Source organism: Bombyx mandarina, chromosome 21, assembly GCF_030267445.1.
Source record: "Bombyx mandarina strain Sakado chromosome 21, ASM3026744v2".
Lineage (NCBI taxonomy): Eukaryota > Metazoa > Arthropoda > Insecta > Lepidoptera > Bombycidae > Bombyx > Bombyx mandarina.
The window spans coordinates 9,144,836-9,161,498 of NC_143227.1; the positions used below are offsets into that span (position 1 = coordinate 9,144,836).

Sequence of the window (16,663 nt, forward strand, 5' to 3'; positions counted from 1 at the left end):
ACCGTCCTGGCCTAAAGGTTAAGGCGTCCGGTGTATTCGTATCTTGCAATGCACCGGTGTTCTAATCCCGCCGGCGGGTATCAATTTTTCTAATGAAATACGTACTTATCAAATGTTTACGATTGACTTTCACTGTAAAGGAATAGCATCATGTAATAAAAATCAAACCCGCAAAATTAATTTGCGTAATTACTGGTGGTAGGACGTCTTGTGAGTCCGCACGGGTAGGTACCACCACCTCGCCTATTTCTGCCGTGAAGCAGTAATGCGTTTCGGTTTGAAGGGTGGGGCAGCCGTTGTAACTATACTGAGACCTTAGAACCAATATCTCAAGGTGGGAGGCGGCATTTGCGTTGTAGATGTCTATGGGCTCCGGTAACCACTTAAGATTAGGTGGGCCGGGAGCTCGTCCACCCATCTATGCAATAACAAAGTAACGTGGGTTTATTAACTGTTTAGTATCTGTGAAAGAGCGAAAATTTAAAAAATTAAACAAAACCGCTGGACGTAGCTTCTCGAAATCTTCGAAAAGGTCCACTGAAAAAAATCTCAGTATATAATCAGCATTTTGCAGAGATTATATTTTATCCCATATTATCTGATCTCATTTCATTTCATTCCATGCCAATTGATTAATGCTTCAAATTAATCAAATCCATTTCACTCCATATTATCATTTTTCATAAAAAAAGATTAGGCTTTATGGCATGATACTTTTGCCTGTCTAGTTGGAAAAATAGAACTACTAAAGAAATACTCATGGAGTTAATAAGTACCTACAACCGAAACGTTAAAACCCACTAATTTGTAACACGCACTCGCACAAATGTCATTCGTGGTACTAATTTCGGTAAAATTACTCGGTTACGAGATCACAACGTTAATATGAACTCGCACTCACAAAATAACACCGGGTACGTTTGCCGCTAGGGGCGCTGTTCCAATTGCATACAAATTTGAGCAAACTGGCTCGCTATCGAGAGCGTTACAAAACTCGCACTAAGCACACAGAACGCAGTACCGTAAAATGGGGCGATTAGGGATTGAAAGGCGAATCGGGAAAAAACCGGGAAAATCTTTCAACGCTCAATATAAGTTTTATATTCGTTGCAAAATCTTCCATTTTTTGTAGTTTAATAGTAGAATGTTGAAAGTTCACAAAACAACTCTGAATATGCATGATAATAGCTGCTAACTTATAAAAAATCGCGTGTCAAATTAACTTCCTGTGGTGGTAATTATTTTAGTGCTAGAAACTTTGCTCTCTTTTATTTATTTGATAATAATAGAAGACGACTGTGATTTATAAACGTTATTTAGTGCTCGAACCAGGATATATATTAAAGGGAAGTCTCAGTTGTTATTGGTTTTAATGTATTTGATAAAATAAAAATACATGTAAAAATCTGTTGTTTTGGGGGATATTGGGGACGTCTTAGGTATAAATAACAACGAAAAAGGGGTCAATTGGGATGAGAATACGTGAAATGGAAACGACCTAAGTATAAATAGGTACAAGTTTATAGGGTTGTCTATGCAGTTATAACAATATTTTTTAACTTTGTTGGTAAAAATCTGGTTTATTCATGATGTTTTTGTCTAGAACTTTTATTCAAAATTCTCAATGTGTTATTTTATTATTTGGTAAATATTTATATTATCAGTTACGTATTGTTTTCTATTTTTAGATATGCCTCGCGTGTACGTATCAAAGAGTGCAAAGCCTTGAGATATGATGCCTTAATATTAAAAACAGCAATAGAAGCCTATGAAATTGGGAATAAGTCTTTAGTTGAAATAGATAAGCAATTTAATATAAGTAAGTCGATTTTGCACAGACATGTAACAAGAACAATGAAATCTCAAGGTGGACAAAAATGTCTAAGTAATACATAATAAAATATTTAATATTTGTTCAGAGTAGGGGTTTTCATCTGATTAATCCATGGAATAACCGACACATCTAATCTCTTAACCCAGATCGAAATATCAGCCCCTAAGTACTTACCAAGAACGGAGAAATATAAACAGTTTCTAAGAAAGCTCACTATAAATATATTTTGTTGTTAATGCACTGTCGATTGCACCTATAATTGAGGTGACATCTACCATGTACTTTTGTCAGTTTTTCAATTTTTTATATTGATGATCACTTTGTTGGTGCAACTAAATAAATAAATTAATTAAAACTATATATAAAAATAAAAGTAGTGCCAACCCTAGCAAATTTCTCATTTCGTCCCAATTAACCGCAATTTCCGGGTAAATAGGGATTACACCTATTTTTGCATTTTTTGCTTAAACTGGAATGCTAGTTGCATAATTTTAAATTGGACAACAAAGATGCCCCCAAGACTCAATCATTTTGATCCTGATATAGCATTATATACATCAACAACTACCTTAAAATTGCTCATAAAGTTGGAATTTGTCCCTAATCGCCCCATTTTACCGGTACTACTGTAACGACGTTTTTTGGAGGTGGATGAAGTTAGCCCCTCAAAAAAATTTTTTTTTCCTATTTTATACTTATTTTCTATTAATTCGTTTGTTCATCATTTGTTCATGATTGTTCACTGTTAATAATTGTTTGTTCTGCAGTTATTTATTTAAAAAAAATATTTAAAAATATACCTACAAGTTAGCCCCTCTAATGCAATTTTTTATATTTTTTCATCCTTAATAACTCGTAAATATTAATTTTCGATTGTTCTTATATAAAACACGTTTGTTCTCTTTCGAAATTACTCGTTTTTTGTTTAATTTACTATTTTTATTAGTTGAATAAATGTATGCAAAATCTGTGTACTGCGCATGCGTCAACTATAATGCCTAAACTTTCTACGCGGCTTTAATCGTGAAAAAAAAAGAAACATAAATCCTGAAGGAGCAATTAATTGGTATACAGTTTAATTAAAAAAATTAAAAATAAATAAATGAAATAATGTGCATTGGCGTTAAGTTAGACCAAATACATTTTTTCCATCCTCCTACTTATCATTATGAAGGTATAAAAAAGATAGGGAGTTCACATAGGTAATATAAACAAATAAGTAAATATGTTCATTATTTATCTTTCAAGAGATAATATAGGTATACATTATAACTAACTTCATTCACCTGTTTTTTGGCGTGGTTTTCACTACGCCAAAAAAACTATTGTTTAAATTCAGGTATTTTAAAAATTTAATATTCCAGTTATTGTAATTTTAATTAATCTCATAATAAAAGTAGGTATACTTTTAAGTAAAAGAATATATTGTTTTTCAAGCAATTAACTTACAATAATATATTAACCTAATTATTGAAAGTAAGATATGAACGTTAAAGTGAAGCCTCCATAATAGAAGTAAACACCTGTAAACAGCAAGCTATTGCATGGAGGACAGACCTAAGGAATACCATCTTGAACGGTAGGAAAAGATGTCTACTTGTAAGCAACAAGTTATAGTTCGAATACTCAACTAAATAGCGCCAGTTTAAGAAGTGGAAATGGTATGAGTATAGCAGTTTTAAGCAGTGTGAAGTGTGACTTGTATGATAAAAAAATATGTAGTATTTAAATTTTAAACTATTTGTTTTTATTACTATTTACGTAGACTACGTGTTTCTTTTCTTGTTAATTTACCATCTTATTCTAATAGTTTATGGTACTGTTTTTAAAATGTTTCCAATTGCTACTATGGCGCCGTCTTATTTGGCCGCCTTTCAGTGAATACTTTTTAAAACATTAAGATAGTGCTTCTTACTTCTACCCTGCATACTATTAAAGTATGGAAATTATTACATTTAAAATCACATAAAATGCACTAGACAAAAAAGGTTATTTTTTTATATTATTATTTACTCTTTCGCACTTAGTAATAGCTATACTTTGACACCGGCACTTAAACACTTCTTTAAAAATGATTAGCATTGAAGAACCTTTGGTCTTTTAAAAATTGATAGTCTGACATAAGGATATGTTTGACATTTTTTGTCAAGTTACTTGAAGCACAAATAAGCACATGTTGTGTGTGTCAATGGGCTCTAAAGTAAATATTAAAATACAGCATAATTTTCTTAAAAATGAGTAATTGTGTTGTGGTACCCTGGGTAAATACAGAGGAATGGCTTAAAGTGATGAATTTAATATATTCAGAGAATCCTGACGAAAATGAAGCACTAAAATGGTTGTTGTTATGGAAAGCACGATGTCCTTCCTTGCCGTCAGGAATAGAATCTACTTTAATATTACTGCAAGTCCATATTCAAGACTTGAATAGCCCCGATGATAATGGAAATGATCATGTGCTTCGTTTGGCATATTCATCTGCGATTATGCGATTTATAAATCACATGTTAGATGTATCCATAACTAAGGAAAACACATTATCTAAAGCCGCGAAAAATGTAGGTATTCCAGATTGGATAGTGGAATTGAGACATGACACTGCCCACAATAATAATCTGCCTTCATTGTCACTGCTCAGAGATGCAACGCAGTTTGGGCTTGATTGGCTAAAGTCAAATTATTGGAAAGAACATAAACTTCTTATAACAGACTATAAATCAGGCAGACAAGAAACAGATAGCCAAGAAGAAACTAGAGTAATGATATTAGTGAATTTTTGCATTTCATTAAGTATTTGCTCTAATTCTGAATGCAAAATTAAAACTTTGGCTGACATAGTGGATGTTGATATGCGAGATTCGATCATAAATGATGCAAGGGATTTAATTGGTGATAAAATTGAGCTAAGCAATCTTCGACAAGTTACTATTTCAACATTGATTGATAAAATGAACTATCATGGTAAATTTTTATTAAAAAGTAAAAATGCACGAAAATATGTCAACAAAGCTTTGCTTGGTGATGAGTCTTTGATCTTGTCACTAGATACATTTAACTATTTTGGTACACAGCCTCAGAAACGTCATCTAAAATTGAAAAAAAAGTATATCCATTGTTTTGAAGTACTAATCAGGTTCCTACATTTAAATGATTTGCTTCTTGAATTTATAATGGGACTTATCAAAATAAGTCAGGAGAGTAATGAGCAACGGGCTAATTTAGCAGCTTTGTGGATCTCTGAAATTTTCAGTGCCTTCAGAAAAAGAAATCATATCTTGAATAAAATGGAAAAGTAAGTAGTTAATAAATAAATATAAAACTTGTACAGTACACAAAGATACTAAGTAATGTTGAATTAATCAAATTTTTACCAAATGCAACTTAAGTTAGATTTGTAGTTAATTAGTCTTAAATTAAATGCTGTACATATATATTGGTTGTTTTTTACAGAAATAAGTATCAAGGGCACAGGACGCATGAAGAACTGAAAGCCTTATACCGCCACTGGTTTCCAAATTATAAAAGTGGCATAGTGTTTGATTTGAATAAACCAATCCCAATGGAATTGCAAAATATTCACTTCATTCAGCCTATAATTTCGACTTATAATCCATTTCTCAATTACTTTGTAAAGGAAATCTTACATTTAGTAGAACCACCATTGCCAGATATTGTTACAAATAAAATATGCGAGTTGGCAAAGTTAATATCAACACCATTGAAAAATTTAGTAACAGCATCCTCCAGAATTTACACAATTGATGATATTAATTCATCACAAGACACAATAGATTTGACTGAAAGCCTTCAAAATGAACAAGAACTAAATGAATGCAAATCTAAGGGTACATATCAAGGTAATGGAATATGGGAATTAGTTTCAGATCATTTTCAGTGGTCTGCTTGCCCTATAGGAAAATTACCCTGCTCATATGTTGAACAAATGGAAACATAAATACAGAATGAAAATAAATAAATCACAGAAATTGCTTTTTATTCATATTTTTGTATACAGAATTTTGGTTACACTTCATCGCATTGACACATTACAATATGATTCCTAAAATAACTTGAAATATACATGTTATATGATACAAGACAATCTAATGATTACAAATGTGTGGCGACTTCACAATCAACTAACACAGAAATACAAATTACTATGTGTTTAGTTTTGGTCCTTAGAAACTAGTGTAAAACTTGCAGTTCTTGCAATTACAGCAGTAGTACTGAAAATATCTTAATAATATCTCAAAATTCCATATTTATCAGTTCTATTTTTAGATATCACTAATAGGAAATGGTAGAAATTCCGATGGCTTAATTTAGAAGACAGATTAACACTTATAAAATTTAACAAACCAATCACAATATGCACCAGTTAGAATTAGTAAATGAAATAGAATAACATTATTAGGCACTTAAAAATCAACATCAGCAACATAGTAGTAGTAGTAGTTCAAAGATAAAATAGTACCCCAATAAAATATAATTAATTATTTACAAGTACAACATCCACACAAATCGCATCTTCTTCACACACACCTCTTAAAGTTTCCATAAAACTTATAACTTAATACAAAAGCCTCGATACACGTCCTCTTCATTGATTTTGTACACTATTAATGAGTATATTTTTATTACTACAGAGAAAACTAGAATGCATAAGGGTGGCATCTATTTCCAAACGCATAGTAGTCTAAAAATACTGATAGTACTTTACAAATTTAAAAGTATTATCAGCATCTATATTACAATTAAAAAATATATGAATTAAAATATATATGTAATAAGATCTTTTTCAAATTAATTTGGAGTCTTTGAAATGATTCAAGGTTCAAAATTGCCGGAAATAGTTGGTCTGAACCTCTATAAAATTATTTTAGAATATTCAGTTAAGTAGTTAACATCAATAGATATTTATCTGTCTAATTAATCACATAATAAAAACATTAGATTTTTCACTACTTAGGCAAAAATCAAATATTTTGGATATTATCTGTTTGCTTTTGGGTGCAGAATGCAAATTATTATATTTCATGTGTGCAATCAAAGATATTTACTTGTTTTGTTCATGCAGCATTGCCAAAGCTGATCTACGGTACTTACTGTTTTAGATTTATTTCAGTTTTAGTTATGAATAGCTAGACAATGTTTTAATAAAATAATAAGCACCAATTTATAGACCAGCATTTGACTATTGATAAACTCCCAAGAATTCTACCAGTGTAATGAATCCTCTGTTTCTTTAGGCGGGTGTTGAAAATTGGGTCTACGAGAATTTTAATATTAATACTTGCTAATGGTAATATTGCTTGGTTCGGTAAAGTTATATGTTCACTTTGAGAATATAGTTTCAATGTTTCAAAATGTTGAGATTCAGTAAACTTGGTGCATTAAAATTTATCGTGCCTACTCGAAGCTTTTAGTATCGTAAGAACAGTAGTCATAAACTACAGTTTAAATAATTACAAAATACCTGATTAAGAACTTATAAACAATAAATTTTCACAGAAAAATTCGTTGTAAGGTAGTTACAAACTAATTAAAAACAGATATTTATTATCTTTATTTGTGACTTAACTATAAATTCATAGCTTAATTAGACAGTCTTTTATATTATGAAGCAATACAAGAGGCAAGTACTGTAATGTTTCAATTTTTTATTTTCTAAACATATATTTTTTGTGATAATAGCATAGTTTGAGGGTTCTACATTGTAGCGTGTCATGGAATTAAAGTATGTTTGTTTAACAATTAATGTTAATTAAAGCGTTAATTTATAAGAAAAGCTGTTTACGTATATGTATGTACTTATGGTAGTAGGAGTTACTTAAATGTATGATTTATTTGAGTCGACTATTATCAAAGCCGGCAATGTGACTTTTGGACAATTATAATTATTGGTAAAGCAGAAAAACGAATTATTGACTTTGTATTCCATTGGCAGTCACAAAACTCTTCTGAACGACATCTTAGATAAATAACAGGTTAAGTATTAACCTTTATTTAAAGCAGGTTTTGAACCGTATTCTTTGAAGGAGACGATTATATTCAAATCAATCTGTATTGACATATCAATAACATTTTTTTGTCCAAATACACAGATTGCCACCTTTGATAATAGACGACTCATTTATCAATGTGTGTAGGTAATTAGAAACTGTTGACAAAAGGAAAAAAAGAAAGCATTTAAATTTCTCTATAGTTTTACACTAACTACATTGAAACAAGAATCAGTACATGAAATGCATTTATCTTTAGTTTTATAAAGATAATTGTTAAATTTAGAATTCGTTCACAAATTCTTTATAGACTATAAAATCGCATAAGTATATTAGAGCTAGTAAAATAAGATAAAATTGTACATATTTACAAGGAAATATTTTTTTTTCGTAAAATAGAATGTCCACAGCAAATTGAGACACTAGAATATCTACATATGAAAATAATTTTACACATTGACGTTATCATTAATTTATATAAAAACCTGTTTAAGCTTTACTAATAAGTTACTTTTCGCAACTTTTTTACAATGATATACTTCTCACTAAATTATAAGTACGTTCGGTGAAAACAACCTGTCTATTGCTGTAATAATTCTGACATAATACACACGGCCTTGTGTTTTTTCTATAATCTACTTAATTTGTTTGGAGTCAGGAATATAAAAATGATTAATTTCAGTAATATGTACTTTTTAAATGAACGTTTTATAATAAAAATCAATTTAGTTTATTTATACAGTTTTTTAAACATTTCAACAATTTTTTTAAGAACACAATTTTACTCTGACGAATTTAACCTAGCTTTCAATAAAATAATTTTCACAAACACAATCACAGTCCTGACTATTACTCTATAAATGTCTTTTCATTGCGTTTAATTCTAAATTCAAACAAAATATGTTCTTTTCGTGTAATATCTCAATAAGTAGACAAAATTCGTTAACGTGTTACATATTATAAAGATCGATAATAAAACAGACCTAAATTCCTTTCTCTTAGATATTTTTTCGATATAAAACATTAACAGTTCACAAAACTGTGTAATTGGACAGGACCATAAGAAACCAATTAAAAAGAACACGTGCGGATTTCCGGTTCAACATTATACATACAAATTTACAGGCTTTAAAACTAGACAGTGATGTATTTTCCATACAGTTGACAAACACGAGCCTAGAAAACCCAAAACGTCTACTACGATGGCCTTTCACAACCACTGTAATGTCAGCATTACTCTCAACAATATTTGACGTTCAATAGAAGCTTCGAAGGGCTGAATTGAATGAAATATTACCGATCGGTTGATGAGGCGGATTTCAAACCATGATTGGGTCGTCGGAGGAGAGTTGCCGGTGCAGGAGGCGTTGCGAGCGCAGCGACGAGGTGGCGCTGAGGTCGTCCGTGCTGCCGAGCTCGCCGTCGTGGTCCGTCGTCGACAACAGGTCGTCGTCTGATGTGGCTCTGTGTTTATTGTGCATTTTAAATTGTTATTCGAACTGTTTTTGGTATGAGAGCACGCAGCTCTTAGAACCCAAGAACGGTGTGACATTAAATTTCTTTGTTATTGCACGACCACTGATCTTTGTTTTCATTCAAATTAAGAAGATTCGAAATTTATTACAACCACTGAACAGCGGTCTCACGACTAACGACTAGTAGTAGCATTTAAGGACAAATCGAACTGAATAATATCTATTCAAAAAACTAATTTCAGGACTTTGAAATTAATGGATTTTTTAAATTTAATTTTTCGAGAACACAAATTGAGAAAGATATTTTTATACTTGTTCTTTACTGATATTAAGAGTTGAACCGAACACTAAAGGGCGGTAATTCATTGATTCTACTTAAACTGTACTAAATGTGCTAGGCAAGTAACCTGATGAGAGTTGGCAGATCGTTGGTAAGTATGGCCTTCTCCTTCTCGATGGCGTTGATGTGCCCGACGAGGATGTGCTCCTCGTGCCGCTGCGGCGCGCTCGTGGAGCGCAGCGTGGAGAGCCGGTTGGACGCCGTGTGCGCCGCCGTCTCCAGCGTCGCGAGGTCCTGCAGCACGCCGCGAATCTGCAACAAACATATAATCATTATTCACTGGATTTCTTCATGTAATGAGACGAGCCTAAAATATATTATTTTCTGCCGTGAAGCAATAATGCGTTTCGGTTTGAAGGGCGGGGCAGCCGTTGTACTGTTAAAACGGAGACCTTACAACTCATATCGTCTTCTCGCATTAAAACTGTATAATCTCAAATCTTACTAATTTTACAGGAGTGTTTTTTAAGAAGGTGTAACATGTGATATTTTTTATATTTATCATCTTTGCAACATTTATTTTTTATTTTGTACCAGTTACATTATCTGTTTTTTAAAGTAAAAAAAAAGTTATGTATTCATTTTGTTAATAGTAGTCAAAACATAGGTCTCGAAAAAAAAAAAAAAAAATAAAACTAAATTACGTTATTTTGACAGTATTTATTAAAAAAATACTGGTGATACCAAATGACTCCGCATTTTTTTTTTATTATCTCAATTTCGAATATTTTTGGAAATTGTACACTTTTAATCCGAAAAGACGATATCTCAAGGTGGGGTGGCGGCATTTACGTTGTAGATGTCTATGAGCTCCAGTGACCACTTAAAGCCAGGTGGGCTGTGATCTCGTCCACCCATCTAAGTAATAAAAAAAAAGTTATGTTTACGGTTCGCATCTTGTCGACGAGGATGGCCTCGAGGCAGGCGGTCTGGCGCGCGATGTCGTGCAGCGAGTCCTGCGCGGGCTGCACCTTGTGCGTGCGCAGGATGCACGGCGCGAACACTATCGCCAAGGCGTTCGGTCCCATTCTGTGCCACAAACAATATAATTAGTACACGATTGTGTCATCACATTCCGATCCTTGTATAGTTAACCCCTCAACTGCCATGTAGATCACCCGTGGTCGTACGTAGGGTATCAGTGAACTACACCCATAGACACAGCCCACCGAGTTTCCGGCCGAAAATTTTCAGTGGGTCGCGTGTCCGATCCGGCGGTTGATTCTGCGAGGCGCTGCTCTTGTTATGGCCAGTGTTAGCAACACCTCCGGTTTGAGCCCCGAGAGCTCACCTACACGCTAGATCATGTGCTTGAAGAAAAACACATAAATTTTTAAAGGTGGATGGCGCATTATGTTGTAGATGTCTATGGGCTTCAGTAACCACTTAACACCAGGTGGGCTATGAACTCGTGGACCCATAAAAACCACCCACCAAAATAATAAAAAATATGGAAATTTGTGTCCGATGTCAACAAGCAGTGACGCAATTGCATTGTAACTCTTTAACAATTCAATTATATACTTTAGGAAATATGTATTTATAATGTTAGGTCAAAACAACATGACTTGAATTTTAATCACACAATAAAATAAACATAATTTATTAAAACAAATAAATTACCTGTTGTGTTCTTCTTGCAGCGCTACTCTTGCAAGGTGAAATATTAACCTTTCCACCAAGTCGAAATTCGGTTTCGGCAGTTTCTTTAGTATTGTAAATATTGATGAAACTCGCTCCTGTTGACATATTTAATTTTTTTAAAGTCTATCTATAAAAAGGTTTGAATTAGTTTTATGTGGCGAAGGAGAAAGGTCATTTTTAAATGCTTAAATTTCCGATTCAGTCTATAATATAGCTTTATTAAATATTTCAATGTTAGTAGGTGTATAGACCCATGTGTGTATAATCCGGCACAAATCACAGTTATCTGTCTCCAAACTAGCATGCCCTGTACTATGGAAGAACTAGAGACTGATATACATAAATGTTAAAATATATACGTATTCGCGCTCGTGGTATGTGAATTCCTCTCAATCTCATCTTGGTGATATGTACCGGTTTTGATAGTCACTGAAACGAAGGTTACCTGGGGATCGGATATCTGAGCAGCCAGGATGAAGTCGTCGTAGAGATCGAAGGTGAGCAGCGGCTCCGGCAGCTCGCGGAAGAAGCTCTTGAGCACGGAGGCGCGCACGTGCACGGCGTACGAGTCCAGCTTCTCCACGCCCTCCTCCGGCCGCTCGTCCAGCAGGCGCCGCAGCTCGCGCACCTACCACAACGACAACAGGGTCACCAGATTTTTTTTTCCGAAGCAGCCAAGTTACGGCGCTGTGTTTCTTATGACCGTAATGTGGCGCTAGTAGTACTTCACTTTTTCACTGGTGGTAGGACCTCTTGTGAGTCCGCACGGGTAGGTACCACCACCCCACCTATTTCCGCCGTGAAGCAGTAATGCGTTTCGGTTCGAAAGGTGGGGTAACCGTTGTAACTATACTGAGACCTTAGAACTTATATCTCGAGGTGGGTGGCGCATTTACGTTGTAGATGTCTATGGGCTCCAGTAACCACTTAACACCAGGTGGGCTGTGAGTTCGTCCATCCATCTAGAAATAAAAAATTAAAAAAAAACTTCAAGTAAGCGCCAATATTTAAATGAAATATACGTACACATAACTTTTTTCTTCTTTTATTTAAAAAAGTTTAAAGATAAACGACACTTTTATAATCAATCAATATTAAATATATAATATGTAATAATACATACATGCGCACTCTTTCACTGAATATTTTAGTATCATAAATAGTTACTGCAGTGCTGTCAAGTGGCGGGAAAAGGAAAAAATATTTTTTTACTGAAATGAATAGCTTTTTGATACCTATACAAAACATAATTAAATATTCAAAAAAACAATCTATAAAAACAAAAATAGCCGCTTTGGCTGTCAGTAGCCAAACGATAAAATTATGTCGCCTGATTAGCTATTTAGGAGCCACAATGGCGAGAAATCGCCAAATCTGGCAACCCTGAACGACAACTATAGTATAGTAACCGGCAAACTTCTTGAGCAAATGACCTTGACTGCGCAGAACCGAATTTTAGATCACTTTGGTGGTGAGGGTGAGGCGCGACGGCAAGGGAAATCGTATCGAGCGCGTTATTGGTAGATCAGTCGAACCTTGCGTCCCGCACCGCGCCCTCATTCCGCTTGCTCCCAAAAGTACGCTTGCGTACAGTGAAAAGTCTATCGTTATTAATCGTTAAGTTATTTGTTATAATTGCTTGTTAACTTTATTGCCACTGCTATTTGTTGAGTGTTTGTTGATTTTTTATAAAAATACACTATGCCGCGACAAACTGGTGTAGTATTCAAAAGAAAGGGTAGAAAAATTGTGTACGACGTATATTGCTTCATTATAAAACAGGGGAAGAATGATATGGAAAAAGTAAAACAGACTTCGGAAGCAACAAAAACATCCGTGAGAACTGTTAGGTGCATTATTAACGAAGCTAAAGGCTCTGGCTTGCTCGCCGTGTTTCGGACTCCGGGTAAGAAAAGATCAGGGAAGAAGAAAGTTACCGGAATGGATAGTTTCGTTCAATCTGTAATAAAAAGATGTAATCATAATAACTACATAACAAACAGCGAAACTCCGTACCGTAGAAAGGCTTGGAAAAATTTAAAGAAGATATAAATTTTAATGGCTCGGTATGAAGTTTACGACGTATTATGAAAGAGCTAGGCTTCAGATGGAAAAAAAAAACAGAAAATAATCGGAAGCTCGTAATTGAAAAAAGTTACATTCAATTACTACGAATCGAATATCTTCAAAAAATAATTAATCATAGACAAAAAAGAACACAAAATAGACCGAACCGACCGAGTTGTAAACTACACCGATGAGCCCTATGTCGACTCATCACGATGATAGCGACTCGGGTGATGAAAACAGTGAGGATGATGGTCAAGATTATGATAACGAAAAATTTTTTTACAAATACCAGCTTCGCTTCAACTGAATCAAGACCTGGCAACAGCTCTAGTTTTGACTTAATAGAAGGAATATGTATTTTACCCCAAGATTAAATTATTACAATTATTAACCTATATTTTTTGTTGATGTTCTAATAAATATATAAATAAATACAAATATAAATACAATAATGTTGATTTTAATAATTTAATTGCTTTATGACGTAGAGTAAATAATGTTTTTGCACGTGAGTGTACCATGCGCGAACTTACCCCCACTACGTCAACAAATGCTCAAGAAGTTTGCCGGCTATTATACACGCCAACCTTTATGGCCGCTCCGAACCTAGCCGCATTAAGCTGTGCAGAACACAAAATCAGGTATCAGCGGGACGTACACGGGGCGTGGGGGCAGGGCACGCCCGCAAGCGTCCTCGCCTCCCGCGCGTTAGTGTGAGTGCTACGTTCTTACACCAATCACATACTCGCTGAGCTATGACAGTATCGTCGCGTTCAGAATAGTTTCATATTGTTATTTCTTTGTTATTTGTTTCTCGTTGCTATCGTTATCCTTCCACCAGTAAATACAAGTTCATATATACAAGTTCCAAACCAGAATATTCGGCCCGTCAGTCTACCGAGCAATATCACCCGCTCGGTGAAAGATCTTCCCTTTGTCGTATACCTACAAAGTACTACACGAGACGTTACGTCCTAAGGCGAGCCCCGGGAGCCGTTTAAGGCCACACGTGCTTACTATTAAGCGTAAACTTTAAAGGAATAGGGATGTTAATAAGTTTTATGATAAAATATGTTGTCTATACTAATATTATAAAGAGGAAAGATTTGTTTGTTTGTTTGTTTCGAATAGGCTCCGAAACTACTGGACCGATTTGAAAAATTCTTTTTCCATTAGAAGCCGACATTGTCCCTGATGAACATAGGCTACTTTTTTTTATTTTATTTTTTTGGTTTCGTGTGTGTTTTAATGTTTCCGAAGCGAAGCGAGGGCGGGTCGCTAGTTTTCAATAACCCTTTAAAATTATCTCCAATAACATACCTTCGAACTTAGTCCGCTTTTTCTGTAAAGTCCTTCAGTGTAGAGTCCTTTTAAATCAATAGTAGTGATCAGTCGATCCACTACTACTGGTATATTGGTGTCTCCGGTGGGCAGCTCACTAAGTGGTACTCCGAATACCTAATGAAAAAATAATCCATTAACCTTTTAAATATTGTAACAGTAACTAATTAGATTAGCGGTCGGGGAACCGGGGTAAATTACCCCAAATGAGGTAAAAATGAAACTTTTGTGAGTAAAAAGTATATATTGAAGTGAAACTTATTTAGAATCGTTGTGATTTTAAACACGATGAAACGAAATGAAACGAAACGAAAAAAGAAGTCCATAGAGACACAAGCACATAAATGTATAGGATTCAGCCAGCGAGAGAATGAGATAGAACACATTATTTGGAAACACAAAGTTCACATGATTGACCCAGGTATTTTACTGTTGGCATCGTGTGCCGCGATTGGCTTGCCGAAGCGGCTCCGACAAATCTAATCGCCGCCGAATAAATTATGTTTAAATTTTAGTTGTTTTCTTTTCAAAATTATCATGGGGGCTGAAAGATGCTAAAAAGAAGCTATTTCGTTTTTTTTTGTTCTTCGCCATGGGGTAATATCAACTTGCACAAAATATTTTGGGGTAATAATTAAAAAAGTTCCCCGACCGCTGAATTAGATTGTGGCAATTTATACCTGCTGGCATTTGTCTTTTGAACATTGTGAGATTTGTAGAATTTTTTACACATTTGACGTTTCTATCGAAACATTATGCGTTATAGTACCATTATAATTTACTTTATTATACTTACTTTACCCCTTGTCACAATGCCCATTTGTTCCCGTCCTCCGGCATCGACTGCGCCGACGATCGAAGGGGACGGCATTACGCCGTTTCTTCTACATAAAGTCGTTACCTGAACATATTACACATATTCAAATGAACACGGACATCCCAAATCAAATAGATATATATTGTTATTGTTTATTTTATTAGAGTTGTCATAAATTAAAATAGAAAAATGACTGTTATAATTTTATCAGTTACTAGCTCTGTACCCGTCCGCTTCACTGGGCATTTAAAATTAACATTATTATTTCTCACCCCCACAAAGATTCTCATCGTTAACGCCCCCGCAACTCGTGTAGGGAGTCCAGCACTCATATAAATATTAGCCTATTAATTAAGTACATGTATTTTCTACATGCATACCAAGTTTCAAGTCAATCGGATGCATGGTTCAGTAGTTATAACGGAACATCCGTAAAAACCACTGTAGATTTATATATTAGTATAGATATTATTTACAAAGAAAGGATCTATCAAAACGAAATTTGTACGTACCTTCGTGTAGCATTTCTTATGTGAGGCCAGCCGGCACGTTTGGCAGATGAGAGATCGTTCGATCGGCCACATGAAGAACGTCTTACATATTTCGCACTCGGTCGGTATATTGATCATCGAGAGGACGAAGCTGTGGCCCTTGTACTGTATCGGGTCGTCTACCTAAGGAATATCAGATGTATTATTTCCATGCCTTCTTTACGAACTGCGCAACTTAATTTGAACTTTAAGGCGGAAGTCATTACGTGTGTTTTTACTTTAAATTCGTTTGCAATTATTTAACTACAATGCGAGTCTATTTTTTAAACAAAATACACATATTGTTTGCATAATATTATTTGGACTACTTACTTTCCGCTTTTTTTCTTTTTTCCTTTTAGTTCTAGCTTTGTCAGTTTCATGCTGACCCATAAACTCATCCATGAACCCCCTGAACGCGTTGACCCCCATGGTGATGGACAGTGTGGACCCTTCCCTGGCGCAGACCGTCTCCATCACGTGGAGGAAGTTCCCGATTAAATCTTTGTACTTAAGAGCTGAGCCTCGAGTCTCGACGATGCTGTACGTCGCTACCAGATTGTCTTTGAATTCTAGTAAAGCGTGCTTGAATACCCTGTCTACCTGT

At 34.6% G+C, this 16,663-nt stretch overlaps 2 protein-coding genes across 7 annotated transcripts in view; one reads left to right on the forward strand and one right to left on the reverse strand.

Annotated features, from left to right (window-relative positions):
• Positions 1–3,118: 3,118 nt before the first annotated feature.
• On the forward strand, positions 3,119–5,820 carry LOC114241030 (uncharacterized). The gene is made up of 2 exons (XM_028171744.2): positions 3,119–5,126; positions 5,285–5,820. The coding sequence occupies exons 1-2, from the start codon at positions 4,069–4,071 to the stop codon at positions 5,787–5,789; spliced, it is 1,563 nt and encodes a 520-aa protein (XP_028027545.2). The 5' UTR covers positions 3,119–4,068; the 3' UTR covers positions 5,790–5,820.
• The window catches only part of LOC114241025 (unconventional myosin-IXa), a 38,815-nt gene continuing 27,963 nt past the window's right edge, over positions 5,812–16,663 (reverse strand). For 5 of the 6 annotated variants that reach the window (XM_028171728.2, XM_028171730.2, XM_028171729.2 and 2 more), the window contains 9 exons: positions 16,390–16,659; positions 16,039–16,200; positions 15,506–15,610; positions 14,689–14,826; positions 11,744–11,926; positions 11,278–11,393; positions 10,542–10,683; positions 9,722–9,906; positions 5,812–9,303 (listed from right to left, as the gene is read on the reverse strand). In XM_028171728.2, the coding sequence (XP_028027529.2) occupies positions 9,159–9,303; positions 9,722–9,906; positions 10,542–10,683; positions 11,278–11,393; positions 11,744–11,926; positions 14,689–14,826; positions 15,506–15,610; positions 16,039–16,200; positions 16,390–16,659 (1,446 nt within the window). In that variant the 3' untranslated portion in view covers positions 5,812–9,158. The remainder of the gene's footprint in view (positions 9,304–9,721; positions 9,907–10,541; positions 10,684–11,277; positions 11,394–11,743; positions 11,927–14,688; positions 14,827–15,505; positions 15,611–16,038; positions 16,201–16,389; positions 16,660–16,663) is intronic. The other variant, XM_089736560.1, reaches the window with a different exon arrangement.

Excerpts from the sequence above, each read along its gene's own strand:
- LOC114241030 (XM_028171744.2), top strand. The coding sequence starts at position 4,069 with ATGAGTAATTGTGTTGTGGTACCCTGGGTAAATACAGAGGAATGGCTT. Across the intron at positions 5,127-5,284 it reads ATCTTGAATAAAATGGAAAA|AAATAAGTATCAAGGGCACA; the intron begins GTAAGTAGTTAA and ends TGTTTTTTACAG.